The sequence below is a fragment of the Bos mutus genome, chromosome 6 (assembly GCF_027580195.1).
Source record: "Bos mutus isolate GX-2022 chromosome 6, NWIPB_WYAK_1.1, whole genome shotgun sequence".
NCBI lineage: Eukaryota > Metazoa > Chordata > Mammalia > Artiodactyla > Bovidae > Bos > Bos mutus.
Window position 1 is genome coordinate 102,880,257 of NC_091622.1, and position 14,203 is coordinate 102,894,459.

The 14,203-nt window shown below is 50.8% G+C and overlaps 1 protein-coding gene across 1 annotated transcript in view; it reads left to right on the plus strand.

The window, feature by feature from the left end:
• The window catches only part of JAKMIP1 (janus kinase and microtubule interacting protein 1), a 153,636-nt gene extending 148,663 nt beyond the window's left edge, over nt 1–4,973 (plus strand). The window contains exons 20-21 of the mRNA XM_070371875.1: nt 1,640–1,705; nt 4,923–4,973. Coding sequence (XP_070227976.1) covers nt 1,640–1,705; nt 4,923–4,973 — 117 coding nt within the window. The remainder of the gene's footprint in view (nt 1–1,639; nt 1,706–4,922) is intronic.
• Nucleotides 4,974–14,203: the final 9,230 nt, after the last annotated feature.

Here is a 14,203-nt window from a genome sequence, read left to right on the forward strand (position 1 = left end):
CTTCTCCTTTCCTCATCTGGAAAACCACCATGGGCTGGATTCTATGCCTCCTCCAGGCCCCCCAGCCCACACCTCAATTCCTTACCCTCCTCACCTCTCTGCCAAGCTTGCCCTTCCCTGAGCCCCCATATAAAATAACACCCCTTCCCTTTCCCTACGCCACTTGACTTTCTCTGTGATGTCTGTATTTATCCAGGGCATCATCCATGTATTTGCGTAGTTCCATTGTCTGAACCTGATGGACCACAAACCCCTTGAGGCCCTAGGCCTATTGAGCCATACCTGCTGAGTAGGCACAGGGCCTATTGAGCCATACCTGCTGAGTGGGCACATGTGCCCACAGTGGTGATTCTCAGAGTAGGGTCTCCAGACCAGCAGCATCCCCATCACCTGGGAATCTGTGGGGAACACAGCTTCTCAGGCCCCACCCTGGAACTGATGGGTCAGCAACTCTGGGGCAGGGCCTCTGGGATCCACAGGGCCTCCAGGTGATGCTGATCTGAATTTAGGAATCTGGACAGAAAGTTTTTCCAGGCCTGAGGATGGGTCTACAAGCTTAATTCGGGCTGATGTAAATTGCCTGGCCATCAGTCCGACAGCCTTTTCCCAAGGAATGAGGTGTCCGTCTGCATTCAGGACTGGTAAGGCTAGTAGCTGTCCCGGCGTATCAACCCTGTCAGGTGATGAAGCGCTATTGGACACATGACAAACTGGAAGAGGTCGTACCTGCCAGGCCTCCTGGTGAAACGCTGCGTGGAACTGGAAGGAACAGATTGATAAAGCACCGGTGGGTGTGCACCCCAGGGAGCATTCGGTGGGTGCAGAGCCAGGCAGGTGGCCATCTCTCCCTGTTGGCCCAGGACTGATGAGTTTCTCAAGACTCTGGACGTTCAGTGCTAAAACCAGGAATGGCCCAGGCTCACAGGGACAGTTTGTCATCCTTAAACCTTCTAAGAACCTGGGTGCCCCCATCAACACTCATCTCCTCTGCCCCTGCTCCCAGGCTCCAGCTAAATAAATCTTAGACATGTCATTTGGTGCTGCTTCAAATCCATGAGCTTTATTGACCTGCCCAAAAGGCACGTCCGTGTCTTGGTCTGATCTTGATGTTTATGTTTTCAAAAGATCCTGCCTTAAGAGTGCAATCTGTTTCCATGCGTTTCAAGAACAGGCAAAAATCTACTTTTAGTGAGAGGTCAGAATAGAGTCACGTAGGGGCCTGAGGGAGCCTCCTGAGTGCTGAAGAGGCCCTCAGTCTTGATTCAGGGGGTGGAGAGACAAGGCTGTTCAACATATAAAAGTGAGTCAAGTTGCCCACTTACTGTTTGTGTGTTAAGCAGCTTATTGTTGTTCAGTTGCTAAGTTATGTCCGACTCTCTTTGACCCCATGGACTGCAGCATGCCTGGCTTTCCTGTCGTCCACTGTCTCCCAGAGTTTGCTCAAACTCATGTCCATGGAGTCAGTGATACTATCTAACCATCTCATCCTCTGCCGCCCTCTTCTCCTCTTGCCTTCAGTCATTCCCGACTCATTTCCAATGAGTCGCTGCTTAAACACACTACACTAGACAAACAATGAAGAGTGAGATTTGAACCTGGAAAATTTACTTTTTCTGATACAGAACTTAATGTGTTGCAGAGAGTGCGAGAACTGGAGGATAAGCTGGAGATCCAGAAGCGACACCTAAAAGAACTGGAGGAAAAGGTAGGTGGTGTGAGCTCGTGCCAGCCCCTGGCGTCTTCCATGAACCGCTCACGTGGAGTATTCTCTTCTGTCAGTTTCATGAAGCCTAAGGAACAGGCTCTGTCTTCAGCCCTCTCTTCTCTGCCCGTGTCCCCCGTACTGGCGGTCCAAGAAATAAGTACTTTTCTAGGGAAGAAAGTCTGAACCCCTCTGACACTACCTCACTGGGAAGGGTGAGGTGACTTTCTCCATGGACTCATTCTCCTTAAATGACACTTACGCCTAGAACCAATGAGTGTTCTTCCCTTCAGGGAAGTCTCTTCCTTCCAGCAGGAAGTGAGGCTGATGCCCAGTCCCACTGGCCCCTATGGTTGTCCCCACTTTACGGGTGAGGACACTGAGCCTGAGAAAGATTCAAACACCTGTCCACAATCCCACAGCTGGGGAGGGATAACCCGGGTCTCCAGGGATCCCACAGTCACCCTACCAGCGCCCCCGCCACATACTGCTGGTCCAGACAGATAAATGAATCCATATACGCGGCATCTTTGTTAGGGCACTTACCACTTCTTGTTCGTCTGCCCAGTGGCCAGGACTTCCTTGAGTTCAGGGACCAGCTTTTATTTATCTCTTTATCAAAGACAGTTCTTGCCATGAAATAGGGCATCATCAAATGTTTGCAGGATGAGTAATAGATGAGTAGAAAACCCAGACTTCCCTGATGGCTTAGACAGTAAAGAATCTGCCTGCCATATGGGAGACCTGGGTTGATCCCTGGGTTGTCGGGAAGATCCCCTGGAGAAGGGACTGGCTACCCACTCCAGTATTCTTGCTTGGGAAATTCCATGGACAGAGAGCCTGGCAGGCTACAGTCCATGGGGTCACGAAGAGTTGGATGTGACTGAAGGACTAACACACACACACAAACACACTCACACAGAAAATCCACAATTGCACATTTTATGTTGTAGAGGTAAGCTCATGTTTGGGAATAGGTGATGGACTCTGACCCCAACTTTGGGGGTGGTGTCTGCTGGGGACAACATGCGTCAAAAAAGCTTTAAGGATGATGTGCTGCCACCCTGGAAAAGAAGATGGAGAAAGGATATTTCTGAGCTTCAGGTGTCTGACTCATTCCATGGACAGAGCAGGGCCAAAGTCACGAAAGCCACCAGAGGGCAGATTCACGGTTGTCTGCAAATGGGATGACAGCCCACTCTTTCTAGAGGGAATCAAACACAATGGCCCAAAGAGATAGTGCAGCTCTTCAGATGCTACACCAGTTTTCTTTCCTAAAAGTCAGCTTTTACACAGATTAACTCACCTTCCTAGCGTCTTCCCTACTGTACCTGGAGCCCCAGGGCCTCCCAGCCTGCACAACCGGCAGTGTCCTCACGGGGGCAGCAGAGGGTAATGGCTGGAGGATCTGGGCCCATTTTCCTGAGTGCCCTGGAAACCCCTTAGGAATTTGGTTTAAGTAGACCCCTAGAGTCCCCATCCGGCTTCCCTGGTGGCTCAGCTGTAAAGAATCTGCCTGCAATGCAGGAGACTCGAGTTCGATCCCTGGGCCAGGAAGATTCCCTGAAGGAGGGCATGGCAACCCACTCTGGTATTCTTGCCAGGAGAATCCCCATGGACAGAGGAGCCTGGCAGCTACGGTCCATGGGGTTGCACAGGGTCGGACACGACTGAAGCAACTAAGCAGCAGCAGAATCCCCATCAGACAGCTGCTCACCACTCCCCCCGCCCCCATACAATTCTGCGGTTATTTTGAGCAGCCAGTGAAAGCAAAAGTGTTAGTCGCTCAGTCGTGTCGGACTCTTTGCGACCCCATGGACTGCAGCCCACCAGGCTCCTCTGTCCATGGGATTCTCCAGGCAAGAATACTGGAGTGGGCTGACATTCCCGTCTCCAGGGTATCCTCCCAACCCAGGGATTGAACCAGAATCTGCATTGCAGGCAGATTCTTTTCCACTAGTGCCACCTGGGAAGCCATAAGGATAAGTTGAAGTGAAAGTATCAGCTGCTCAGTCTGTCGGACTCTTTGTGACCCCATGGACTGGAGCAGCCCAGGGGGTCTCAAGGATACTTCAAGGATACTATTGGCCTGGGCTGGTGGAAAATAACTCCAGCCACCGTGGTCAGCTGTCAGGAACTCTTTCCCCACCACATGCCACAGGGTGGTCTCGGCAAGGACCTCGCCATTCTCAGGGTTCAGTTTCCCTATGTAGAAAATCAAGAGCTAGGTGATTCTAAATGTTCCTTCTAGCTTTAACTTCCAGTGATCCTAAAATGTGTTTAAAATTTGTTGGCTGTCTGGATGTTCATTTTTTCAGTAACAATTTAGGGGAGCTATTACCTTGAGGTTTTGGGGAAAAAAACAATGAATTATTTTCAGACACCTCAGATAATATTCAGACATGTTTCTCATAACCTAATCTCCAAAAAGAATCACCAGCAATTCTTTTTGAATAAATCAAGTTGTAAATAAGCTAAGGAAGATCTCTATTTTCAAACTGATCTGTACAATTTTTTACTCCTTTAGGGCCACTTCTTTTTCCTGATATTTTTTTCTTTTTAAAGCAGAAAAACCAGAGGCATAAAAGATTTTAAACAATGTCTTGGAAGAGTGGGCCCTGGCAGGGATGTGGGAGGGGGAGGGGTTCTGTTTGTCTTCTGGTGGGACTGGGTGACCTGGGACCTGGGTGGAGTCTTTCTTGATCTTTGTATGCATGTCATGCCCCGCCTTTGGTGGGACCATCAACCATGACCATCAGCGGGTTCTTCCTGGATATATACTATCCTGCCACATTCTTCAAGAAAGTCACACCCCAGCACCAAAAATTCCTGGTCTGGGAATGTCAGTCCACGCCCTTCTTCTTGCCTGAAGAACCCCATGGACAGAGGAGCTTGGCAAGCTACACGGTCCACGGGGTCACAAAGAGTCAGACATGACTGAGCGACCAACACTTCCACTACGGTGTACCTCTCCCCCGTCTGTATTAGCCAGATGTTTGCAGACTCTGTGGGGTAACCCACCCTGGGCAAGGAATCCCACAGAATGGGTTTCTCAGGTGGAATCAGCTTCTAAAGCCCACTGACCTCCTGTGTCTCTTTCCAAACCCACCCCAGGGCCCTAGCTCTTGTGAAATGCTGTCATTGAATTCCATTCTACATATCTTACATCTTTCTTTCTTTTCTTCCCCCCTCCTCATTTTCTTTTGGTCTTATTTTATAGTTTTTGTTCCTTTTTTTGTTTTTCTCACTAGCATTCATTCTGTGGCCTTGATGACTTCAGTGAGCCAAGAACTCGGGTTGGTATCCTTTCATTTTCATTCATATTTTCTAAAAAGGAGATTTCCTCCCGACTCTGACCATAACATTCCTTTAGGCAATGTGGAAGGTGGCCTTGTGATAGATTGCTCAATGTCAGGCCCACTGGGCTAGAGGCATCCAGGGGCTGCTGGCACGTTCCACCCCTGGGAGGGAGATTGGGGAGTTCTCAGTGAATAAGGTTGGACAGTGGAGACCTGGTTGTCACCCTATTGTTATTTCATCTTGAAAAGGTGGTTACAGTTTTGTCCAAAGGTCCTCTCTATTTTGGCTTTGGTTTTTGGTTCTCTCTGTCGCCTGTGAACCAGTAAATTCACCATACAGTCCACTATAGGCTATTTCCTGTGGAGCAGTAAAATTAACCAGAGTCCGCTTCTGGGGTCAGGGGTCTGCAGGAGTCCATGGCCTGCATACAAAATGCCCAGGAAACCTGTGTAAAGATTCCAAGCCCCTTGCCTCTCCCCCTGCCCTGCCCTTGACCCCAGATCTGGCTTTGATGCCATCCCAGCAGCTGGTCCTTCTCTAATCGTTGGACCCTGCCTGTCTCACACTGAGTTCCTGCTTTGGCACCCAGGCCTACCCCCCTTCTCCCTGTTCTGAGTGCCCACCATGGACTGGGGACTGCCAAGGCCCCTAGAACCTAGAGTTCTGCCCCCTGAGTCCAGCTCATGTGAGGGCCTTGTGAGCTCCAGGGATGCCCATAGCCCAGCAGCTGCCTGGACCCCCAGACTGAGCTCAGACACTGTGTCTGTGCCCGATGCCCAACCCTTGCACCTGAGGACTTTTCCTCGGGTCCTCTGCCCAGTCCTAGGACAGCACTTGGCATGTGGTTGATGTTCATTCAGTGCTTGTGTGGCAAGTAAAAGAAAGACCCCAGGTCTCATCAGACAAGAGTGGGGGTCACTATAGCAGGTTGGGGTGGGTGCAGGAGAACAGGTCATCTGAACCCCATTTCCTCTTTTCCTGGATTGTCGAGGAACGTCCCTCAGTGGGCTCGGCTGGAGGGTTCAGGACAGTGGTGGGGACAGGCGAAGGCAGATAAGCAGGGACTTCTCTAGCCATCCTAACCCTAGGTTCTTGTGTCATTTCCAATTATTTTTTAATTTTCCAGGATAGAAAAAAAGCTTATGGAATAAACTGAGTCCTATGGCAACCCTGACCCCACTCAAACCAAAATTCAACAGCAAAACAAGCTATTCCAAGCCCAGAGACTGAAACCAGAATTTGTGGATACTTGATGACAGTCCAAAGGGGAGGCATTTAGGATCTACGGCTGGGTCCTGGCTGGGTCGGGCTGCAGGAGCTCTGCAGGGACCAAGGGGAGTTTGTCAAGCTCAGGGCCACATCTGAGTCCCCGCTATGGCACCTTCAAGAGCCCGAAGGGCAGAGACCCGAATACCAGGAAACTAAGTGCAATTACTAGAAACTGGTTGATTGGAGAGCCGCTGCACTGTCTGGGGACAGACCCGTGTCCTTGTCCCCACACGGCATGCCTCCCCAGCCGTGGTGTGTGTGCCCGGCTAGACACTGACTGTATACATATGTCTCCATGAGCTGTGCCCTGTGTATCCCAGAGTCTGTCAGCCAGAATGACTCAAAAATGTCCCTGTGATCTGAACGCAAAGTCAAGACCCAGTCACCAAAGCCCTCCAGGTCCATGTGCAGCTGAATTCAGCAGCTGGAGGCCAGAGAGAGACATCTGGAGCCTCACCCACTGTGGACAGTGGATGCCAGGACCTCAGATTTACAAGGGGGAAGCCACAGGCTCCATCACTCTTGTGGGTATGACACAGTGAAAGTCCCAGAGCCTGACTGCACCTGGGGTCATGGTGGAGCAAGGACTGAGAGGTGGATAGAGCCCCCACTCAGACCACCCTTGGGCTTTCTCGCATCTGGGTTGTCATTTGCAAGGTGTTGGCAAGGAAGAAATGCTGTGTTATGAAGTGATTCCCTGGAGAGCCTGTGAGGACTGAGGCTCCTTCTGCCGTGGTCTGAGACCAAGTCTGCTCTCTTACAACGGGAGAGAAGGAGGCAGCCCTTCCTGATCTCAGGAGACCCACCTCTGCATCAAGCCCCTCAGGAGAATGAATGGAGTGGGGCAGCTCAGGAGGGCAGGACACCAGCTGGTGGGAGTCAAGTTTAGGAGGGAATCCCAGAGAAGAGAAGTCCCTTTTGGATGTTGTTGCAGTGAGTGGGTGGGTGGGGGAGCATCTCCAGGAGAAGACACCCGCTTATATGACTGCCCCCTCCCAAACTTTTGGAAGGAAGACTTTTGGAATCAAAATAAATCAAGTGAAATAGAAGGTAATGGCTGTGAAGGAGAGGATAGCCGTGTCTTATTGAAAGAAGTACCTGAAGGCAAGGATGGTTTTATCCCAAGGATGGAAAGACTCACTGCTCTGTGTTTGTTGGACTGCAAGAGCAATCTGTAATTTCTAGTGAGAATAACCTTTGGAGAAAACCTAAATGACCAAAATTCAGGCCACTGGAGGAATCAAGGAGGGGAGGAGAATCTAAGAAAAGAGCTGAAAGTTCTCAGAAGGACAGACCCAAGGATGGAGAACATGGATCTCAGTACAGAAGGGGCATCCAGCCAGACAGAGAGGGATGTTCAAACAAAACCAAAGGATTAGGGGGCTCTAAGCAAACAGACACCCAAGACAGCTGAGAAGCGACCATTCCTCTTTTGAAATCTAAACCCAAAGCACCGCCACACCAGCCCCATGACTTTCCAGCATCTGATGACCAAAAGCAAATGAACTGATGTCTCTGCTTGGAAAAAGCAGGCATCTGAGCACTCCAGGTAGCAATGGGAATGTAGAATCACACAAGGAACAAAAATGAAAAAGCACACATGATTTCTCTGGAGCCAAAGAAGCACAGAGAAGCCTTGCTTTGCTAACTTAGCAGTGCAAGTCCGGGAGGTGTGCAGGGTCCCTGGGAAGCTGGACCCGCAGCACAGAGCACCCATCGCCTCCCCGCTGCAGGAGTGTGGGGTCTTCTGTCCTCCTGCCCCACACTTCTGTCTACTCAGCTCTCCCACTCAGACAAGAGGATACGAACGATGGTGGCTTTGATGTCAGACCCATCCGGGTCCACTCCCAGACCTGCCACTCCCCTGCAGTGAACACTTGGCAAAATACTTGCCCCTCAGTCTTAATTTTTTCTATCTGTGGAATGGGGGTGATATTCCCACACAGCACTTCACAAAAGGTTTTCTTTGGGTACAACTAGACAGTTAGGCCCAAAGACTCTTAGACACTGTCAGGAGCTGTAGCAGACAGCATTGAACACACCTTTGTGGGAGTCATCCTCAAAGGAGACCTCATGGCCCACAGGGGACCAGGGGCCATTCTCTTTGGCCCCCAGGAGAAAGTTCAGGCGCAAGGGAGTGAGACTTACACAGGCAGGTATGGGAGCTGCCCAGGCTTAGAAGCCCAAAGTCCTCAACAAGAGCCAGCATTTCTTGTGACAGTCCTAGGCATCGCCTCCAAGGTTCCTGCCAGGGACAGGCCCAGTCACAAGAGCCACTGTACTCAGCAGGCCTCAGAGCTCCGGCGGCCCACCAGGTGCATACTCATGTTCTCAGAGGCCATCCACAGCTCCCCGCGAGCCCAGGTGAGGCACAGGGCTCAGGGCTACTGGTGTGGTTGTCACCTAGCAAGACAGCTGATCTTCTGCGCAGGTGTGGTTTCCAGGGCAGAAGAGCTACAGAGTCAACTGAACCCAAGTCAGTCTCACTCAGAAAAGAGCAGGCTTGGGTCCACCCTTTACCACCTGCCTTCTAACAGATCTACTCGGAGTAAAGAGAGAACCCAGGTCAAGTTCCTGATACAGGAATGTCACGCTATGCCATGCTGATTAAGTGCCCAGCATCCCACTCCTCATCCTCCCCTCTCTCCTCAGGCCTCACCCCTCCTCTTACACCCTCACGCCTCACCCCTTCCCTTACGCCTCATCCCTCCTCTTACACCTTTCCACCTCACCCCTCCTTTCACACCTTACCCCTCCTTTCATACCTCACCCCTCCCCTCACACCCTTACACCTCACCCCTCTCCCCACACCTCCCCTCCTCTTACACCCTTACACTTCACTCCTCCCCTCACAACTCACACTTTATTCCTCCTCTCCTCCCCTCTCCTTTTCTTCCTCCCCCTCCACTCCCCTCAGTTCTCGGCAGTGGAAACTTGTGAGGGGCAGAGCAGTGAAGAAGTTTAGATGACAGAATGTGCCCCGCCACCACCTTCTGGCAGCCATGTGGGCCCAGGGATCAGCCCTGCAGGTGACTAGCCATTGGGTGTACCCAGGTCAGGACTTTCCAGTTCTAAAATAGGAAAGTCCTGGGTGCACTGGGCGGTTTTCCCTCCACTGCATGTTCTGAGTTGCACTGACTGAGTCCTATATTCCAGATGCACTGACTCGTTGCCCACGGCCCTGAGGGCCGGGAGGTAGGGTGGGGGAAGGTGCCGCTGGAGGGGGATAGCCCCGGGGGCGCTGTGCGTATGCGTGGGCCCTGCTGAGAGGCCCTGGTCACCCGGGGAGCTGGACTCCATGATTTAGCGTTCACTCGGTGCCTTCCTGGCAGTTGCATTCTCTCTCCTCCCATCAGCCGCCTCCCTCTTTCTTGATCCTTGAGGTACACAGTTGAGCCTCAGGATCTGGGCGGTCTGCTCTCCCATCTCCTTCCAGATTCAGTGTGTGATGAGTAGAAATCCTGCCTGACGTTTCCAGTACAAAAATGTATGTTTGTTTCTCTTCCATTTAACCAGACCCTGCTAGATGCCTGCCAAACTGGGCATACCAGACAGCCAGTTTGGGGTGCTTCTCCCCCGAAGTTGTCTAAGAACCCTTGGGGACTCTGGCTGCTGCTAAGTCGCTTCAGTCGTGTCCGACTCTGTGTGACCCCACAGATGGCAGCCCACCAGGCTCCCCCGTCCCTGGGATTTTCCAGGCAAGAACACTGGAGTGGGTTGCCATTTCCTTCTCCAATGCATGAAAGTGAAAAGTGAAAGCGAAGTTGCTCAGTCCTGTCTGACCCTCAGCGACCCCATGGACTGCAGCCTTCCAGGCTCCTCTGTCCATAAGATTTTCCAGGCAAGAGTACTGGAGTGGGGTGCCATTGCCTTCTCCTGGGGACTCCTACAGACCCCAAACTGTGCCCCCAATTCCAGCTCAAGGGGCAGAGCTGTGGGTTTCCAGACCCCTAGCAAGGCAATGGCACCCCACTCCAGTACTCTTGCCTGGAAAATCCCATGGGCGGAGGAGCCTGATAGGCTGCAGTCCATGGGGTCGGGAAGAGTCGAACACGACTGAGCAACTTCCCTTTCACTTTTCACTTTCATGCATTGGAGAAGGCCATGGCAACCCACTCCAGTGTTCTTGCCTGGAGAATCCCAGGGATGGGGGAGCCTGGTGGGCTGCCGTCTGTGGGGTCGCACAGAGTCAGACACGACTAAAGCGACTTAGCAGCAGCAGCAGCAGCAGCCTCCTCTCACCTCCCTCTCAACCCTCCCCCTACCCCTCAACCTTTCTGGGGCTGCCGTCTGGTCTGAAGGGGGAACCCCTGTGCCCTGCTGTAGGTCAAGCTGTGTGTCCTTCCCATGACCACTCTCAGCCTTGGTGTGCCTCACCCAGGCTGCTGAGGATGCAGGACCCTGTCCTAACAGCTGCCCCGTGGCCATCAGTCTCCTCCCCCCCAGGTCTCCAGCTCTGAAAAGCCCACAGAGGTGATAATCCACCTTCCTGCCCTTCTCCCTCAGACACAGAGGGTTCATTCCAAATGGACCCCACAGTCTTAGTTATTTACCCAGAAAGAGTCTGAAGACACATTCTTAAGCAGAGGTTTGGGGCATCAAACGCCCTTTACCTGTCCTGGAGGGAGGAGACAAGATGCATCTTTACTCCAGCTGCTTCCCTAAGAAACGGCTACCTGCTCCCTCCTCCTTGCCGGCCTGGCACTGTGATTTTTTTTTTAGATGGTCATCCTACCTCAGTCAGCTGTCAATCAATCCTCCTGCTTGAGGAGGCTCCTGGCAGCTAGGGTCTCTGGGTACTCTGCCAGGCACAGGACCAGGCACTTGAGAGCTAAGTGACTCATGCAGCAGCAGGGAGGAGACTACTGTTCGTCTCGTTTTGCAAGAGGCAAAGTTAATTGCCTAAGAACTTGGCACATAAGAGACAGAGTTGGACACAGCCCAGGCAGGCAGGCAGTAACTGCAAGGTGCTGCCTCTGTCCACCACCTGACAGCCTGCCCGCTGTGTTCACTGGGGGCCGGGCTCTGTACAGGGGTGCTTTGCCTACAGCAACCCATTTATGCATCAAGAGCTCTTGATGTAGGTGCTATTTTTACCTCCCACCCCTGCCTTTTATGAGAAGTTAAATGATTTGTCCAAAGTTCCGTCAGAGAAACACCAGAAATCTAAGGGCCCCCACAGCGCCCCCTGGCGGCCAATACCCCACCCTGCTGCCTCTGAGATCCCCGTGTTTATTGCAAGCCCGTGAGCCACCCTGCACGGTGGCCATTGTTGGGGGAAAATATTTTAAATTTTTTCTTTTATATTATGATTTATTATAGGATGTCGAATATAGTTCCCTGTGCTATACAATAGGACCTTGTTGGGCTAATTTTAAATTTTTTCCCATCATGTTTGGGAAACATTTTAAAACACAATCTTCTTCCACCAGACTACCTTTCTGCTGAGGTAGATAAGAAAGAAAACGATCGTTATCAAATGAGCACCAAACCAGAATGTGATGTGCATCACAGACCATCTGTTAAGAGATTTTCAAAGGCAGAAAAGAATTCATAATCTTATGAGCCAAGGAGATGCAGCCCTGAAGATACAGATCTTCAGGATAAGCAATAATTTGTTCTCAAATAAAAGAACTTGGCAACATTAATTATTACATGTATGTTACCCTAAATCCATCTGGATATTGGGGTGACCCTCTATGTTAATTTTTTTATACAAAGGAAAATGGAGTTTCTCATATCTTTAGAATGAGATGGTTGTGCAACTTGGAGCCAGGTGACCACTAATGTAAGCTCCGACCCTCCCACGGGAACTAGGAGATGAGGTCCTATTTTCCTTGAATGTTTGCATGCCAAAGAGAGGTCTCCCAGGATCTTCAGAAAGATATCCTGGGTCATAAAACTGGCAAAAGGCTTATTTAGCTTTTAAAAGGATTTACATGTATTTCAAATAGATGAAGAACTATAAGTTTTCTAAAGTAGATCCTCTCAGAAAAGGGCAGGGGAAGTCTCGTCCATCATTTTTAGAGACGTCCGTCTCTACCCTGCAGGAGGAAATGGGAGCTCACTCCAGTATCCTTGCCTGGAAAATCCTGTGAACAGAGGAGCCTGGCCGGCTGTCGTCCAAAGGATCACAAAGAGTCAGACACAACTGAGGGGCTAAGCACGCATTGTCTCTTTAATGGGGCTTCCCAGGCGGCACTAGTGGTAAAGAACTCACCTGCCAATGCAGGAGACATGAGACTTGGGTTTGATCCCTGGGTTGGGAAGATCCCCTGGAGGAGGACATGGCAACCCACTCCAGTCTTCTTGCCTGGAGGATTCCTTGGACAGAGGAGCCTGGCGGGCTATAGTCCACAGGGTCCCACAGAGTCAGACACGACTGAAGCGGCTTAGCATGCACACACATCTCTTTAATGACGTCCATTATTTTAGAGAGAATTAAGCCACTTAGTTTAAATTTCTATTTATTTCTGTACCACTGGGCCTGTTTATGGCACTGGCTCCTCTTCCATGGCCAGCTGCCTCTGTTCTCACCTCCTACACCTTCACAGTGCTCTAATTCTCAAAGTAAGATCTGACCAGGCCCCCTTGCCTCTAAACACTCCAGGGACCCCCACTTGCCACACAGAGATGCCACAGTGCACGTCCTGGAACCCACGGCCCACAAGTATATGGCCCCAAGTCACCTGTCCTGCTTGGGTCTTCATTTCCCCCTTGATTGTGTCTACTGGGCCAGCCAAACCCAATCGCTCCCATCACCTTCATCTTCCTGACTCTGTCCTGGGGCTCTGGTCCTGATGCTCCCTCTCCATGGAGGAGCCTTTTGCCCACTTCTGCCAGCTGCGATGGGTCATTCTCTGGCTACCTCTCCAGCTTCAGGCTCCCCCACACTCGACATGATGTGTTTCCTCCTGTTCAGGGTCTTGGTTCATCCCTCACCCTTTTAAAATATTTAAAAATATATTTTTTTTATTAAAAAATATTTATTTGGTTGTTTTGGGTCTTCATCACTGCATGGGCTTTTCTCTAGTGTGGAGAGCAGGGGCCACTCTAGTTAGTGGTGCGTGGGCTTCTCATTGCAGTGGATTCTCTTGTTGCCAGGCACAGGCTCTACAGCACATGGGCTCAGTAGTTGCGGCTCCTGGGCTCTAATGCACAGGTTCAGTAGTTGTGACACATGGGCTCAGTTGCTCTGCGGCATGTGGGATCCTCCCAGATCAAGGATCAAACCCATGTCTCCTGCGTTGGAAGCTGGATTCTTTACCACTGAGCCACCAGCAAAGCCCAGTCCCTCGAGCTTTGGTCCAGGCTCAGATTTGAATCCTAACTCTGCCACTGCCCATCTGTGGGGCCTGAATAAGCTCCTCTACCTTCCAGAGCCTCTGTTTCATCATGCCATCTATAAAATGGTTCTGAAAATGCCCATCTCACAGGGTTATCAGAACTGGACTAAGTAAGGCGAGATGGCCCAGTGCAGTGCTAGTTACCCTTCCCCTCCACCTACTCAACTCCAAGCCAGTGATAAATGTTTGCTGGACTCAGAAAGGAAGTTTAAAGCATCATTTATTGCTGGGTGAAAACTTGAGCCTCACTCTTGAGAATCTATAACACTCTCATGGTCCTGCCTGGAAATTTTATTTTACCTCTTTGTACACATTATTCAGTTTGTAACTCCAAGTGGCCTTTCTGCTTTGGGTGAGTGTGGGCATGCTGGCTTGTAAAATGAGAGGCTTTCATTCATATTGTATGATGTTTGTGCAGGTGAAACCCAAGTCTCCCACTCATAAATAATCCACCTGTTCTTGCCCTTCTCAAAGGATATTTTCTTGCACAATCTGAAGCCACCGCAGCCACCTGGAAATCTCCAGAAAGTCAGTGTTGCAGATTCACTTAATTTTATTCAGTCTTGGCCCATGAACTATGTACGGG